At 37.3% G+C, this 16,665-nt stretch overlaps 1 protein-coding gene across 4 annotated transcripts in view; it reads left to right on the top strand.

The window, feature by feature from the left end:
• The window catches only part of DCC (DCC netrin 1 receptor), a 1,139,939-nt gene that overhangs the window by 1,045,251 nt on the left and 78,023 nt on the right, over positions 1-16,665 (top strand). For all 4 annotated transcript variants that reach the window (XM_058692059.1, XM_058692060.1, XM_058692061.1 and 1 more), the window contains one exon: positions 15,427-15,492. In XM_058692059.1, coding sequence (XP_058548042.1) covers positions 15,427-15,492 — 66 coding nt within the window. The remainder of the gene's footprint in view (positions 1-15,426; positions 15,493-16,665) is intronic.

The following is a 16,665-nucleotide window of genomic DNA, read 5'->3' as shown; positions in this document are numbered from 1 at the left end:
TTCTTTCCTGCTTTGTCAAAGATTAGTTGGCCATACGTTTGTAGGTCCATTTTGGGGTTTGTATTCCATTCCATTGATCTGAATGTCTGTTCTTATGCCAGTACCATACTGTCTTGATGATTACAGCTTTGTAGTATAGTTTGAAGTCCGGGATTGTGATGCCTCCTGCTTTGGTTTTCTTTTTCAAGATTGCTTTGGCTATTCGAGGTCTTTTCTGGTTGCATACAAATTTTAGGATTATTTGTTCAAGGTCTGTGAAGAATGCTGGTGTTATTTTGATAGGGATTGCATTGAATATGTAGATTGCTTTCAGTAGTATTGACATTTTAACAATATTTGTTCTTCCTATCCAGGAGCATGGAATCTTTTCCCATTGTTTTGTGTGTGTCTTCTTCAATTTCTTTCAGAAGCTTTCAATAGTTTTCAGTGTATAGATTTTTCCACCTCTTTTGTTAGATTTTTTCCTAGGTATTTTATGGTTTTTGGAGCAACTATAAATGGGATTGATTCCTTGATTTCTCTTTCTGTTGCTTCATTGTTGGTGTATAGGAATGCAACCGATTTTTGTGCGTTGATTTTATATCCTGCAACTTTGCTGAATTCATGAATCAGTTCTAGGAGTTTTTTGGTGGAATCTTTAGGGTTTTCCATATAGAGTATCATGTCATCTGTGAAGAGTGAAAGTTTGGCATCCTCCTGGACAATTCGGATGCCTTTTATTTCTTTGTGCTGTCTGATTGCAGAGGCTAAGACTTCCAATACAATGTTAAATAACAGTGGTGAAAGTGGACGTCCCTGTCTTGTTTCTGACCTTAGGGGGAAAGTTCTCATTTTTTCCTCAATGAGGATGATATTAGCTTTGGGTTGTTCATATATGGCTTTTATGATTTCGAGGTATGATCCTTCTATCCCTACTTTCTTGAGGGTTTTTATCAAGAAAGGATGCTATATGTTGTCAAATGCTTTCTCTGCATCTATTGAGAGTATCATATGGTTCTTATCCTTTCTTTTATTGATGTGATGAATCGCCTTAATTGTTTTGCAGATATTAAACAAGCCCTGTGTACCAGGTATAAATCCCACTTGGTCGTGGTGAATAATTTTTTTAATGTATTGTTGGATCTGGTGGGCTAATATCTTGTTGAGGGTTTTTGCATCCATGTTCATCAGGGAAATTGGTCTATAGTTCTCCTTTTTAGTAGGGTCTCTGTCTGGTTTTGGAATCAAGGTAATGCTGGCTTCATAGAAAGAGTTCAGAAGTTTTCCTTTCATTTCTATTTTTTGGAACAGCTTCAAGAGAATAGGTGCTAACTCTTCCTTAAATGTTTGGTAGAATTCCCCTGGAAAGCCATCTGGCACTGGACTCTTGTTTTTTGGGAGATTTTTGATTACTAATTTGATTTCCTTACTGGTTATGGGTCTGTTCAAATTCTTTATTTCTTCCTGTTTCAGTTTTGGTAGTGTATATGTTTCTAGGAATTTGTCCATTTCTTCTAGAATGCCCATTTTATTGGCATACAATTGCTCATAATATTCTCTTATTATTGTTTTTATTTCTGCTATGTTGGTTGTGATCTCTCCTCTTTCCTTCTTGGTTTTATTTATTTGGGTCCTTTCCTTTTTCTTTTTGATCAAACTGGCTGGTTGTTTATCAATTTTGTTAATTCTTTCAAAGAACCAGCTTCTGGTTTAATTAATCTGTTCTACTGTTTTATTTTGTTTTTTGGTTTCGATAGCATTAATTTCTACTCTAATCTTTATTATTTCCTGTCTTATGCTGTTTTGGGGTTTTATTTGCTGTTCTTTTTCCAGCTCTTTAAGGCATAAGGTTAGGTTTTGTACCTGAGATCTTTCTTCCTTCTATAGGAAGGCCTGGATTGCTGTATACTTTCCTCTTACGACCACCTTTGCTGCGTCCCAGAGGTTTTGGGTTGTGGTATTATCATTTTCATTGGCTTCTATATACTTTTAATTTCCTCTTTAACTTCTTAGTTAGACCATTCATTCTTTAGTAGGATGTTCTTCAGTCTCCAAGTATTTGTTACCTTTCCAAATTTTTTCTTGTGGTTGATTTTGAGTTTCATAGCATTGTGGTCTCGAAAATATGCATGGTATGATCTCAATCTTTTTGTACTTGCTGAGGGCTGATTTGTGTCCCAGTATGTGGTCTATTCTGGAGAATGTTCCATGTGCACTGGAGAAGAATCTATATTCCACTGCTTTAGGATGAAATGTTCTGAATATACCGTTAAGTACATCTGGTCCAGTGTGTCATTCAAAGCCATTGTTTCCTTGTTGATTTTTTTATTAGATTATCTGTCCGTTCCTGTGAGTGGGGTGTTGAAGTCTCCTAGTATTATGGTATTACTGTCGATGAGTTTCTTAATGTTTCTGATTAATTGATTTATATATTTGGGTGCTTCCACATTTGGCACATAAATGTTTACAGTTGTTAGGTCTTCTTGGTGGATAGACCCCTTAATTTTGGAATAATGCCCTTTTGCATCTCTTGATACAGTCTTTATTTTAAAGTCTAGATTGTCTGATATAAGTGTGGCTACTCCGGCTTTCTTCTGTTGACCATTAGCATGATAGATGGTTTTCCATCCCCTTACTTTCTTTTTTTTTTTTTTTCCAACGTTTTTTATTTATTTTTGGGACAGAGAGAGACAGAGCATGAACGGGGGAGGGGCAGAGAGAGAGGGAGACACAGAATCGGAAACAGGCTCCAGGCTCCGAGCCATCAGCCCAGAGCCTGACGCGGGGCTCGAACTCACGGACCACGAGATCGTGACCTGGCTGAAGTCGGACGCTTAACCGACTGCGCCACCCAGGCGCCCCCATCCCCTTACTTTCAATCTGAAGGAGTCTTTACCTCTAAAGTGGGTCTCTTGTAAACAGCATATAGATGGATGTTGTTTTCTTATCCATTCTGTTACCCTATGTCTTTTGATTGGAGCATTGAGTCCATTGATGTTTAGAGTGAGTACTGAAAGATATGAATTTATTGCCATTATGTTGCTTGTAGAGTTGGAGTATCTGGTGGTGTTCTCTGGTCCTTTCTAATCTTTGTTGCTTTTGGTATTTATTTATTTATTTATTTATTTATTTATTTATTTATATTTTCATCTTTTCTCCCCTTAGAGAGTCCACCTTAAAATTTCTTGCAGGTCTGGTTTAGTGGTCACAAACTCCTTTAATTTTTGTTTGTCTGGGAAACTTTTTATCTCTCCTTCTATTTTGAATGACAGCCTTGCTGGGTAGAGAATTCTTGCCTGCATATTTTTCTGATTCAACATTGAATATCTCCTGCCACTCCTTTCTGCCCTGCCAAGTTTCTGTGGATAGGTCTGCTACAAACCTGATTTGTCTTCCCTTGTAGGTTAGGGACTTTTCTTTCCCTTGCTGCTTTCATGATTCTCTCCTTGCCTGAGTATTTTGTGAATTTGACTATGATGCGCCTTGTTGATGGTTGGTTTTTGTTGAATCTAACAGGAGTCCTCTGTGCTTCTTGGATTTTGATGGCTGTGTCTTTCCCCAGCTTAGGAAAGTTTTCCACTATGATTTGCTCACATAATCCTTCTACCCCTATGTCTCTCTCTTCCTCTTCTGGGACCCTATGATTCTGATGTTGTTCCTTTTTTAATGAGTCACTGATTTCTCTAATTTTTAGATCATGCTCTTTTGCCTTAATCTCCCTCTTTTTTTTCTGCTTTGTTATTCTCCATAAGTTTGCCCTCTATGTTGCTGATTCTCTGTTCTGCCTCATCCATCTTTGCCTCTGCGGCATCCATTCATGATTGCAGCTCAGTTATAGTACTTTTTATTTCATTATGACTAGTTTTTACTTCTTTTATCTCTGCATAGAGCAATTCTAAACTATTTTCAACTCCAGCTAGTATTCTTATTATTGTGATTCTAAATTCTGGTTCAGACATCTTGTTTGTATCTGTGTTGGTTAAGTCCCTGGCTGTCGTTTCTTCCTGCTCTTTTTTGGGGGGTGAATCCCTTTGTTTTATTATTTTGAAGGGACAAAAGGAATTAATGAGGTATAAATAGTTAAAATTAAAAACAATTAAAATTAAAAACAATTAAAATTTTAAAAATGTTAAAATTACAAAATTAAACACACACACACACACACACACACACAAAATTGAATAAATGATGCTAGATCCTAGGTGTGTTTTGGTCTGGGTGTTGAAAGTGGCTTGACAGATTAGAGAAAAAAGGCGAAAGAAGAAAAAAAAAGGAAATCATTTGAAAATTTGAAAAAATGAATACACTGAAGTAGACTAAAATGAAATGATGAAAGTAAACTATAATTTGAAAAAAAATTACACGAAAGTAAAAAATATAGTAGAAAAAAATTAAAGAAAAGTATTTTAATAAAAATTAATAATAAAAATGAATTTTTTCTCTTTCTATATTCAAGAAAAAGAAAAGAAACGAAAAAGAAAAAAAAATAAATCATTTGAAAATTTGAAAAAATGAATACACTGAAGTAGACTAAAATAAAATGATGGAAGCAAAATAGAATTTGAAAAAATTTACACAAAAGTAGAAAATATAGTAAAAAAATTAAAAATATTTTAATAATAATTGAAAATAAAAATTATTTTTTCTCTTTCTGTACTCAAGAAAAAGAAATCAAAAAGAAAAAAGTAAAAAGAAAAAGAAAATTGTATATTTGGAACTGCTAACAGACTGAAATACAACTGAAATTACTTCAGTTTTCCCCGAGAAGTAAGAATGTTAAGTGCTTTATAGTCCATAGACAAAGCAGACAGTGAGACTTCTGTTCTAGAAGAGCGAGGTTTGCCCAGTTCGGCGGGGCTTAGTGTAATGGCTCTGTTCTCCACTAGATGGCGCTGCTAGCCTACTGGGGTGTATTGTTGTGGCATTTGTAGGTGCCTATGCACATACACTGGAGCAGTGAAAATGGCATCACCCAGCTACGCAGTCTCTAGTATCTGAACTCTGTTCTTCCTGATCAGCAATCGTGCACCCATTCTTTGCCTTCAGCCTTCGTCCACTCCCCACTTCCACACTGTCTGCGACCGAGTCCCAGGTAGTACCCCTCTCCTGAGCTTTGTCTCAGATGTAGCTGTTTTCCCCGACTCCTTACTTCTGAAGGACTGCGGCTTTGACCCATTCCACCCCTCTGTGGAGGGTCTCACCAAGCAATGGTCGAATGCTGGCTGCACCCAGGAAAGTTCATGTCACTGTGCTGCTGCTAATGCCCAGAGACTGCAGCCAGGTGCCAGCCTGCACCTGAAAAAGTTCGTGATAGTGTAGCAACAGCATTTCAGGGATTATGGAAAATCACAACACACATCTGGCACCAGGCTTCACCCTCAAGGACCTTGTTCCAGCACCAGTGAATGCAGCCATTCTCTGGGGTCTGCTTGGCCCAGGCTGCCTCACAGCCTCTACCAAATGTCCTTCCAGCAGTGGAACCACCTCTCCCTGTGTGGCCTGAGAATCTGCTGGACCCCACTCTACTCCTGGGGATTCGCCCTTCCCACCAGAGCACCGCCAGTTATCGAGTTGTGGAGTTGCAAACTCTGCACTCCCCCTGTTTATAGTCTTAATGGAATTTAAACCCTCTTCTTTCTCCTTTCTCCCTTTTTAGTTCAGTCCCTGCAGCTGTTTCCAATTTTCCACCTTCTCCCCAGCTGCTTCTGGGGAGGGGTGCTTTTCCCATATTCTCCCCGCCATTTCCGTCCTCTCTCTACACGCAAAAACACCTCCCTGCCCGTCATGGCTTCTCACTCCCTAAGTTCACCTCTCTGTGCCACATACCTGCTGAATTCTGTGGTTCAGGTTGTGCAGATTGTTATGTTAATCCTCAGATCAGTTTTCTAGGTGTGCAGGATGGTTTAGTGTTGGTCTGGCTGTGTTTCATGGACAGAAGACACACAAAAAACTTCCATGGTAGGTCCTCATCTTTTAAGACTCCCATTGCAATTCTGCTTTTCTTCCAAGAAGACATTCCCACCTTTCTAGGCTTTGGTTCTTCTGCATGTCCATCACACCCAACTTATCCCTTGCCCTGTTCTGCATTTCTTACAGTTTTCTATTTATATTCCCATCCTCTGGGCCAGGTTGTAAACTCCTTGATGGCAGAAGACTGGTCTGATTGACACTCTTCATCCCCACCTCCCATTCTCTATCATGTTAGAGTTGCCTGGAAAGTGTTTATTGAACTGACTTATGACACACATCTTTAGGGAAACAGTCACAGAATAATCTGGAAAGAAAGACTTTATCATCTGATCAAAAGTATAGTTTGGAGACCCAAATAATACTCAAGGCTGTGGGTAATTAGTGTATGTTACTGATCTTGGGGAAGATGAAAACATTGTGAAAATATTTTTCCAATAAGACAAAAATATCTTTAATATTCATCTATGAAGTTAAAGCCAAACAGGAAAACAACACATTCTTTCTGATTTAGGAAATGGTGGTTACATTTGTAGATGATTCTGACCTCCTGTGCACTTGTCTTGATCTCTACCCTACCTGTCATTTCTTGTTAGCAGAAAATTTGTTTTTCTTGCATTTCCCCTGCTGCTTGTAATTCTGAGTATAGAAAGGAGAAAAATAAAAACTAATGGGTGTTGATGAGTTTTTGAAATTTCAAACGTGCAGTATGAAAAGGACTGGACTCACTTTTGACAGCTTGCTGGTAACTATGTTCCTAGCACTGTGCTGGGTGTGGTGAACCATAAGAAAGGAATACAGTTCCATGACTCAGTTTTTAAGAAGCATGAAATATAGTTAGGAAGGGTATGTAAATACTCCCAGCCCAACATGAAAAATATGAAACGTGAAATCAAGTGGTACCATCTTGTGGGGTGCCTGAGTGGCTCAGTCTGTTAAGCATCCGCTTCAGCTCAGGCTATGATCTCACGGTTTGCAAGTTTGAGCCCTGCACCAGGCTCTGTGCTGACAGCTCAGAGCCTGGAGCCTGCCTCGGATTCTGTGTTTCCCTCTCTCTCTGCCCCAACCCCCCCCTCAAAAAAAAAAAAAAGATAAGAAAGAAACATTTAAAAAAGTGGTTTCATCTTGTATGTATATCATATGATAGGGTTTTATATCAGAAATCACTATCTATAGTAGCAGAAAAGACTCCTTAAACCCAAGATTGAACTTTTAATATATGAGTAGAACTTGATTTGACACAAATGATTGCAGAGGGAAAGATTACTTGAACCTTTATTTAGAGAAATCCTAGAATGGGAATATCAGGATGCCAAGAAGCTGCTCAAAGAATGAGGATTGCAAGCCACATTCAAGGGACAGTTAGGGAACCATTATGCAGAATAGTGCACGATGGGGGAGAGAGAGAGAGAGAGAGAGAGAGAGAGAAATTGGTGAGGCTTTTGCTCTTTCTCTGCGTTCTAACACAGTAGTTCTCTGGCTTTCCTATTTTTCGACACACCAAGTATCTACTGTCTATACTGTCCACTGAAGATCAGCATGCTAGCTTGTATGCAGATCCCTGCAAACCCCATTCACTCTTGCCTGCTGATGCCAATTATTTCTTTCTTGGGGAGAGGGGTGCGAGACCATGGGGCAGGAAAGGAAAGGAAGACATGGAATGGGAATAGGAATAGGCATAGGAGTAGGAGTAGGAATAGGACCTAAGTATCCCTCATGTTTGAAGAGTTCCCCTAGCCTTATTTGTCCACTTCTGCTATGTGTTTTCTGAACTGTCACCTTTACTGGCCCCATTGCTCAGCATGGTTACAAACTGGACTATTTCCTTTGTCTTCCTAAGTCTGTGGTATTCTGTGTGTCCTATTGAAAATGGAGCTACCGCCTCAAGTCACACTCCCACATCTAAACTTTCACACTCACACACCAGGATCAACTCTGAGAGATGCTCTAATTTCTGTCCAACTCTCTCTCCCATCCTTCCTTTAATGCACCTACTAATGGTAAAATCATCGTCAGAGTCAAGCCTATTCAGCTGCTTAAAATGAGTATATTAGTTAGTCTTTCTGACCCACAGTTTACTCACCTATAAAATGGAGCTGATAATATCTGCCTTATAGATTCATAATTAATATTATCCTCATGCTACTTATTACAACAGTCTCTTGTTATTTTTTCTTCACACTCAGCCACAATACTCTGTCTAAAATACATACTCAATTAAGTCACTTTTCTGCATAAAATATCTGTAATGGTCCCCTGTCTTCTGCAAGAGAAACTTTAGAGTGTTTGGTAGAACATATAGGGACTTTTATTATTTCATGTCTTCCTGTCTTTCTAAGCTTACCCACCTCACTCTTTACCTGATCTACTCATCTTTTAATTCTCAACTCAGATGTCACCCTGAAAAGATTTCCATCATTTTACTAGGGATAGTCAATCATCCTATTTTTCCATTGTGGCACCTACTTATAATACTCTTAAAACTTTGAATATACAATGTAGTTTGTAATACTCCCTTAACATTTTCCCCCTCGCTAATTTATGAGCCTTTGCAGTAGTGATTTTATATCCCTAATACTTAAATATTGGGTCCATTCCATACAGTTGTTGACTAGATGGATGGAACATGGGCTGATACGTGAATGAAAAAAAGGTTGTGCCCCAACAGTGTCATTATTTATATATACTTGCACTGAAGTCAGTGTGATACTTATGTTCTGGTGTTTTCATACTGTAGTTGCAGCTTGCTAACATGCAGTCACTTGGAGAAGAAAGAGCTTCCATGCTCTTTTGTTACTTCTTGCACTGCTTGGTAACTTTCATTCAGACACAAACATATCTCACACTGCCTTTGGGATAAGCTTGTGGACCATCGAGGTAGGGGAGAATTTCATGATCATTCAGTGGCTTTTAAGAACAGCTGCTCCTTTATAATCCACAAGAAATTCTTCCTCATTCTCCATGTTTTAGTCTGGTAAATGAGCTAGCTCTTGGGGAGATCTAGTCATCCAGGAGAGGGCCCATATTTAGAGGAACAGGAGGGTTTTTAGATTCTAATAAAGACAAGGCTGCATCTGAAAGTGTTGTCTTAGACCCATATACTGGCCATTAATGCAGATATACTACAGCAAGGATTCATACAAGGAGATTCTGGTGAGAGGAGAAAATCCCATAATCACCATATTATTAATATGTATGTATGTATTTTTTCTCTTTTCTTCTCATTGGCTGACATGTATCATCATGTTCAGAAATCCAGATACCAGTTAGTCTAGCATAGGGCTGTTTTACTCTGGTGCTGGCAAAAGAAAAAGAATGCAGTGTTTGTAATTTTTTTTCTACCTTAGAACATTTGTCAGGCAACTCTTCACCTGTCTGTTGCCAAACTGCAAAAGACTACACATATGCCTCAGGAATTTAGGACCCCAAATCACACTGAAATGTCAACCAAGAGCCATTTACTTAAATTGTTCATGTCTGTGATGACTATAATTTCTATTTTGTCCAGGAGTGTCCTGATTAATATGCAGATCCAGGAAAAATTGACAATAGCACCCTCTTCCATCTTAAAGTGTCCTGATTTTCATAATTATATGATCACCCAATTCATAATATTTGTATATAAAAAATAATCTTAGATTTTAGATTCACTTCTAAAGATTCTTTTAAAATGAATTTGCTTTTATTGTAGTCTACTCTGTTCATATTTTATTGCATATGATCAGAAATTGGAACTTCAAAAAAATAGTGCCTCTCCTAGTCAAGGAAAAGATGGACAATTGCATATTTGGTTCTCGTGCACTGTGTCTGAATCAGAATAGGTCATCAAATACATTCCCATTGCCACAAATTACTGCTCTTAGACTTGCCACAGCTCATAAATATAAGGAGATGTTTTGAAGGAAGGAAAGTAGGAAGGATTTGTTGAGCACCAAGTCTCAATATGTGGCAGGCATGTTAGCTTTCCTTACATCTGAAGTAGTAACATTCAATCAGTGAGCTTTCTTTCATGTTTACTTGCAAACAATGTGTTGATTAATTCTTTTCCATTAATATATTTTTGAAATATCCTAGGCATGAGTTATGATTTCACTTCCTGGTTTTTAGATACCCTGATGCCTTTGTTCAAAGTCATCAGTATTATCAACTGCATGATAAATTGATCTCTTAGACACTTTTCCAGCCTCTGAAAAGTCATCTGCTTTAAAATAGATCTCCATATGATCTGTGTATTGGACTGTAACACTCTATTCAGGTGTCATTAATAGATATCCTTTATCCACTGGTATATAAGACACAAAATCAATTCAATTTCCATCATTATCACCAGAATTATTTTCAGAAAATCAACTCTAAGATCAAGAAGATACCTCAGTGCTCTGCATCCTTGGGAGGATGTGTATTAAACATTTGTTAGATGACCAGTCTATTCATTCGATTTAGATTATGGGCCATATGTTTTTCTTCAAATTGATTGAATGGCATGGGTGCCATTCTGGAGGACTCTCTGTTGTCCTCACTCGGAGAAGGTAGATTAATGAATAGATCAGAACTACCACATCCAGTTTTCTCCATGTCCTCTGCAGATTAATTTTCCATTAACTCCTCTGTAAACTTAGAAACATCTACTCTGAAAAAAGCCAGACTCTAGAAATCCCAGTTGAATTAATCTTTGGTAGGGGCTGAAAAATGTTTTATCATGGAAATATTCTCCATCTGCCCATGTCTGCTAAAAGTAGGGACATAACGTAAACATTAATGTTTCATCCTGCACACACACGCACACACACGCACACACACACACATACACACACACACCACAATAAAAATATAAAAGTAATATTTTAAGTGATATGTAAGAATAAGAACATAGAAAATAACTTGTATAATAACTTAAACTTTTGTTCATATTAACAATACATCATTGAGCATTCTAACTCACATTAGTCACTCATCAGGCATTGAGAACACAGTATACATGTCATTTTAGTAAGCACCAAGGAATATAACAATAAGCACACTTCCTACAGGAAGTCATATTGCCTCTGTTCACTTTCCCCCTCAATCCAGAGAGCAAACAACAGGAATATCATGGAGACTTTAGCTTTTGCCCAAGGAGGAATTTGTCTCTTGCAAAAAAAAAAAAAAAAAAAAAAAAAAAAAGAGGAAGAGAAGATCAATCCTTTGAATAAAATATAAAAGTTTACTCTTGGGGTGCCGGGTAAGCATCTGACTTCAGCTCAGGTCATGATCCTGTGGTTCATGAGTTTGAGCCCTGCCATCCAGCTTTGTGCTAACGGCTCAGAGCCTGGAGCCAGCTTCAGTTTCTGGGTCTCCCTCTCTCTCTGTCCCTCCCCTGTTTATTCTATCTCTCTCTCTCTCTCTCTCTCTCTCTCTCTCTCTCTCTCTCTCTCTCTCTTTCTCTCTTTCTCTCTCTCTCTCTCAAAAATAAATAAACTTTATTTACTCTTTAAGTGACTTTATTGCTTATGTTCGCTCTTTAAATGACTTCATAGCATATCATATTGTAAAAATTCCTCCTCAAGGGGAGGAATAAGAAATTTCTGGTTTGGACCTACTTAATAAGTACCTAAATAAAATAAATTTTAAAATATATAAATAATTTTGAATAACTCTAAAATAGCCATACACTTCCTTTTTTTAAAGTTAACCATGGGGCGCCTGGGTGGCGCAGTCGGTTAAGCGTCCGACTTCAGCCAGGTCACGATCTCGCGGTCCGTGGGTTCGAGCCCCGCGTCAGGCTCTGGGCTGATGGCTCGGAGCCTGGAGCCTGTTTCCGATTCTGTGTCTCCCTCTCTCTCAGACCCTCCCCCGTTCATGCTCTGTCTCTCTCTGTCTCAAAAATAAATAAACGTTAAAAAAAAAAAAATAAAAAAAATTAAAAAAAATAAAAAATAAAAAAAATAAAGTTAACCATGGGCTCATTTGTTTTGTTTTATCGTTCTTTGTGAAAGCACCATTTCCTGGTTTCAAAACCTAAGGAAAAGTAGAAAACATTTGTTTTAATTATCAAAAATTTCTGGAAGAAGTGATTTTTGGATAAAATTATCTGGATAAAATGCCTACTTGGTTAAATGGTGTATAAATTCATTACTCTTCAGCATCTCAATTCCTTTCCTCCCCCTCATTTCTATTACAAAGAAAATATGGGTACAGAGTCACACAAGAATTCTTTAGATTCTGTAGAATGTATATTTTCTTCATAAAGCACATTCTGATTACTGTGTCACATAAAGTCATGATACTACTAATTCTATAAAAAAGAAAGAAGAAACTACCCATTTCCAACTTTTGAACCATGTTAAGCCTCATTTGAATACAAAAAGCCTTTATACATTGCTATTTAGTAACATTATTTTTATAAATGTTATATTTAAATTTCATGTATTTATTTACTTACTTGAATTTTTAATTGTGAGAAATGTTAGAGATTTAGGGCAGTATGGAAAAAAAAAAAGAAACTTAGAACTTTTATGGAAAATATAAGTACAGAACACGTAAGACTGAAAATAACACATTATTTTTATTTGCATGTAGTTCTTTTAATAATATTAGACAAAAAACCATTTTAAATTAGACCTAATAGTATTGTTATAGCAAAAGATGGGGTAATTTGTTCTTAAATCTTTAAGGCCAGTATGAATTAAAACCATCTGCAGTTAGTTTTTAGATTCTATATAGGATCTGGATACAGTGACCCAACTTGATCTGTCATGGCAGGATCCTTACCTAATACATGTTTTTTTTTTTTATATTACCACTTCCTCAAGGACCTAGGACTGTGCCTTATGTTTAGTAGGCCCTTAATAAATTCTGAATGAACTGTTACCTGTTTTATGCTCCATTAATAAAACTAAGACCTCTGGGATCAGACAGTACTTTATACTTTTGCGTCAACTGACTTTCCATCTTGAAGATTCCCATTCATCTTCTGTTTCCCTAGATCAGTGCTTATGAAATTAACCAAGTAAAATAAACACATTTAGCATTTGATCCACATCAAAAAGCCCTTAAAAATGCTTTGATGTGCAAGCAATAGCACTCAGGGTCCTCTTGGTCTTCAGTGTCCCCTCATTTGACAACTTTGTGGTTCTTGCCTTAAAGAAGTGGGAGAATCTTTTTTGTTTTAGCTTATTATTTATCCATAAAGGAAGCCTTTCTGGAAGTTAAAAGACATATTTTAGAAAGGAGAAGCATACCCGCACACAAAGTTAAAATTTGATTCTCACGTCTTTAGATGAAGAGATCCCCAGACTCACCAATATCCCAGAAATGAGTTTTGTGTTTCCTTAGTGAAGTGGTTCTAAGACTTTACATTACCATAAATCCAATCTTGCTTGTTGATGATATCAAGTTTCTTTAAAGTACTTTCTGTTGGGTTTGTTAAGAGTTACTTAATTTTCTTTTCTGGTATCCATCTAATTATAACCAACAAAAAGTTAAGCAATGTCAATATACTAGATTGTGTGGGTAGAATGCTCAAGTTTTAAGCTGCCCTCTCTTATTTACAAAGATGTCCTGAATTCCTTTATCTGACATGGAGCCTAACCATAGAACATCTGGTTTTCTCCTACCTGTTTGAAATTCACAGTGTAATCAATAGCCTCGCTAAATCCAGGGGGTGCTGTACCCATAGAGCTTTATGTCTGAGTAATATATGGATGTGCTTGTGGGCTTGTTTCTGCATCTTCCCACAAACTAGCTGGGAGTCTGAGAAACTTCATTAAAAAGACATTTGTCAGGATGCTAGAGGAAAAGGAAAATCCTCCACAGACTATTTACCTAATTTCCAGCCAGTACAGGATTACTCCCACCAGGAATCATTTATTCCTTTACTGGCCTAAGTGATGGCACTTTGGCTGATTGCTTTGCAATCTAGTTGCTTTCAGGTGTGAGAAAAGCTACCTTAGTATTCATACAGAACTTCTGTCTCGCTTCATTTCTTCCAACATTGATCTTACCGTGTCCCGTGGGCAAAGTTTATCCTCTGCTTATTGAAACCCAAATGTATCAGAGTCACACAAGGAAGGTGTTTGGGAAAAGGCTTGTGCACATTTTAGTCAGCCCACCAAAATGTTCCCAATGGCTGCTTATTTCATTTGCTTCTCTCCTGCCTACCCTTACGGGAGACCACAGTCACTGGCCAGCAGATTTGAAATTTACCAATTGATGCTGAAAACAGATTATGGTGTGATTGGATTAATTTATGCACTGCTTGTTGGAAGCTTGATATCCTAACTTCAGCTCGGACTTGATATGAAAGGAATTTTTAAAATTCTGAACGTATAGTCTGTTAACAAGATTTGGGTTTGTTGCTCACAACTGTTTTGCAAATAAAATGATGGGATCTTGAGAAAGCTTTAGCAAGAGGAGTGTCTGGGATGCCAAAGAATGTCACAAGAGCAGGACTTAAAAGAAGAAAAATAAAAGCTAAGCAATGTGAGAAAACATCCTATGTTATTGTAGCCGAGTGCCTCAGGTGGCTTCCTCTACGTCATCCACTGATTCTAACTGCTCACAGAAATAACTCTGAAGTGAAGAAATGGAATATTAGCTGTATTCTTCTGTGTGTTTGCATATAAATTCAACTCCCAAATGTGTTCTTATAAATTTTCTACTTAATAGACATTCTAGAATTCAAAATCTGAAAAAACTAATTACAGTTCCACAAATGTACCAATAGAAAAAGGTATCACCTGTGGTGAAATATCATTAATTAAATTTCAATTATAGCACAATTCTGGTTATTTCTGGCTCAATTCTCTTCAATACTGCTTTTACAACTGTTGCACACCTACTGGAAAGCAGTGCTTCCAATAATGTGGTGTTAAAGAAGCCTTCTTTCTTCCCTGCTGTGTTTTTAAGAAAAATTCAGAACAGGTATGTGAGCTGTGCCATAACCCCATTCTTGACTCTGTATCTAATATCTCATTCCCAGGCACCTGTTTTGCACATACCACAAGGACTGCTCAAAACCCAGTTATAAGACAAAATGTGCAGTCCCCTTGTAGGGTAATAATGATAATTTGCCACAAAGTCGTGTCAGATGGATGGACCTCTTGCAGCATGAAAGAGGTGGGCGTCTGCCTCTCTAGGAGCCATGGCCGGCACCCTTTCTGTTCTGAGATGTTACACTGGGACTCAAACCGCTGCTGTACCTTCTGGGGACACTTTTATAAGGAGATTGGAAAAAAAAAGTGGGGACAACTTTCAAAGAGGAATTGAATTTAGCTTTTTGTAAAAAAGAGTCTATTTTCTTGACAGATTTTTTGACACATAGAAAATAACATTTTTTTCACAAAACATAATGGTATTAATAGTCTCAGACTTTCTTTGAAGTAGCCAAAATACCTTGTTCAATTGTGTGTGTGTTTTAAAATATTTATTATTTTTGTCTGTTTCATTATGCTTTCATGCTGTATATCCACTAACATGCTGATATGTTTTCCCAACAAATAGGTCGTCATGGAGATGGAGGTTATTGGCCAGTTGATACTAATTTGATTGATAGAAGCACTCTCAATGGTAAGTCTATCAATTAGATTCTATTGGATTAGTTATATTAATTAAATGGTTAATTCTAGAGTGTCTGAGGCAATTTTTTTACTTACTGAAAGTGTTAAGAATCCCAGACCTAGGATTTTAGTGGGGTGATAGAAGTATTAAGTTATATATAAAAAAAACAAATATGAAGTTATTAGCAAACCTGTAGTACATTCTACCAGGAGATAATGCCAATGAGAGTTGAGTGCACAAAATAGTCAGTTGAAAAGTTCAAGCATGGAAAATTTTATAAATGATTCAGAGTTGTTACTAATATAATACCTACATTTTAAAGTGTTACATGTATTTCAAAGGTTTCCAGGGGCTCCTGGGTGGCTCAGTCAGTTGAGACTTCAGCTCAGGTCATGATCTCACGAGTTGCGAGTTCGAACCCCACATCAGGCTCACTGTGTCAGCACAGAGCCTGCTTCAGATCCTCTGTCCTCTCCCCTCTGTCCCTCTCCCACTCTCTCTCTCTCTCTCACATTAAAAAAATAAAGGAATAAAATGTCTCCAAAAATTTAATATTATTAGAGAAAGGTGATCTCTAAGGGAGATTGAACTGAAACCCACTTAGTTTCCTAAACTGAAGTCACTAAGAATTTTTGCTTAGAGAATTTACTCTTCAGAATCCTTTAGCAACTTATTGCTAATTTTTCTTCACACTCTAAGGATTAAACGTTTATTTCTGCTCATCCTGATGGACCATTCATATGCTTTGGGGTTGGCCAGAAATAATATCTAGCACTGCACAGAAGAAGCAGTTGGTGTTAGTGTTGGAGCTGTCTTCTAAGATCTTGTCCTCAGTTTTGCTGAAATAGAAACTTTGGGAGAATGGATTAATACAAGCCAAACTTCTAAGGGACTGATGTATATATGATAAGTTCCTTTCATAGGTTTTTAAACATTTGTTCAGTTGCTGTTGTTTCGTTTGGTTTGCTAGATATATAGTTCATATAGTTAAAACACAAATATGAAAACTTGTGTACTCATCAGCAAGGTTAAAATATAAAATATTCAACATATAATTGAAATCTGTTATATATCTCTGCCTCATCACATGCTTCTCCACCATTTCCTCCATTCCCCATTGATGTAACCACTCTCCCAAATATGGTTTTTACTATATAGATATATATCCCTAAACATTATAAT

Source organism: Neofelis nebulosa, chromosome 11 (genome assembly GCF_028018385.1).
Source record: "Neofelis nebulosa isolate mNeoNeb1 chromosome 11, mNeoNeb1.pri, whole genome shotgun sequence".
NCBI classification, from domain to species: Eukaryota; Metazoa; Chordata; class Mammalia; order Carnivora; family Felidae; genus Neofelis; species Neofelis nebulosa.
The sequence above is the reverse complement of the archived record's forward strand: the minus strand, read 5'-3'. Positions and strand labels throughout refer to the sequence as shown.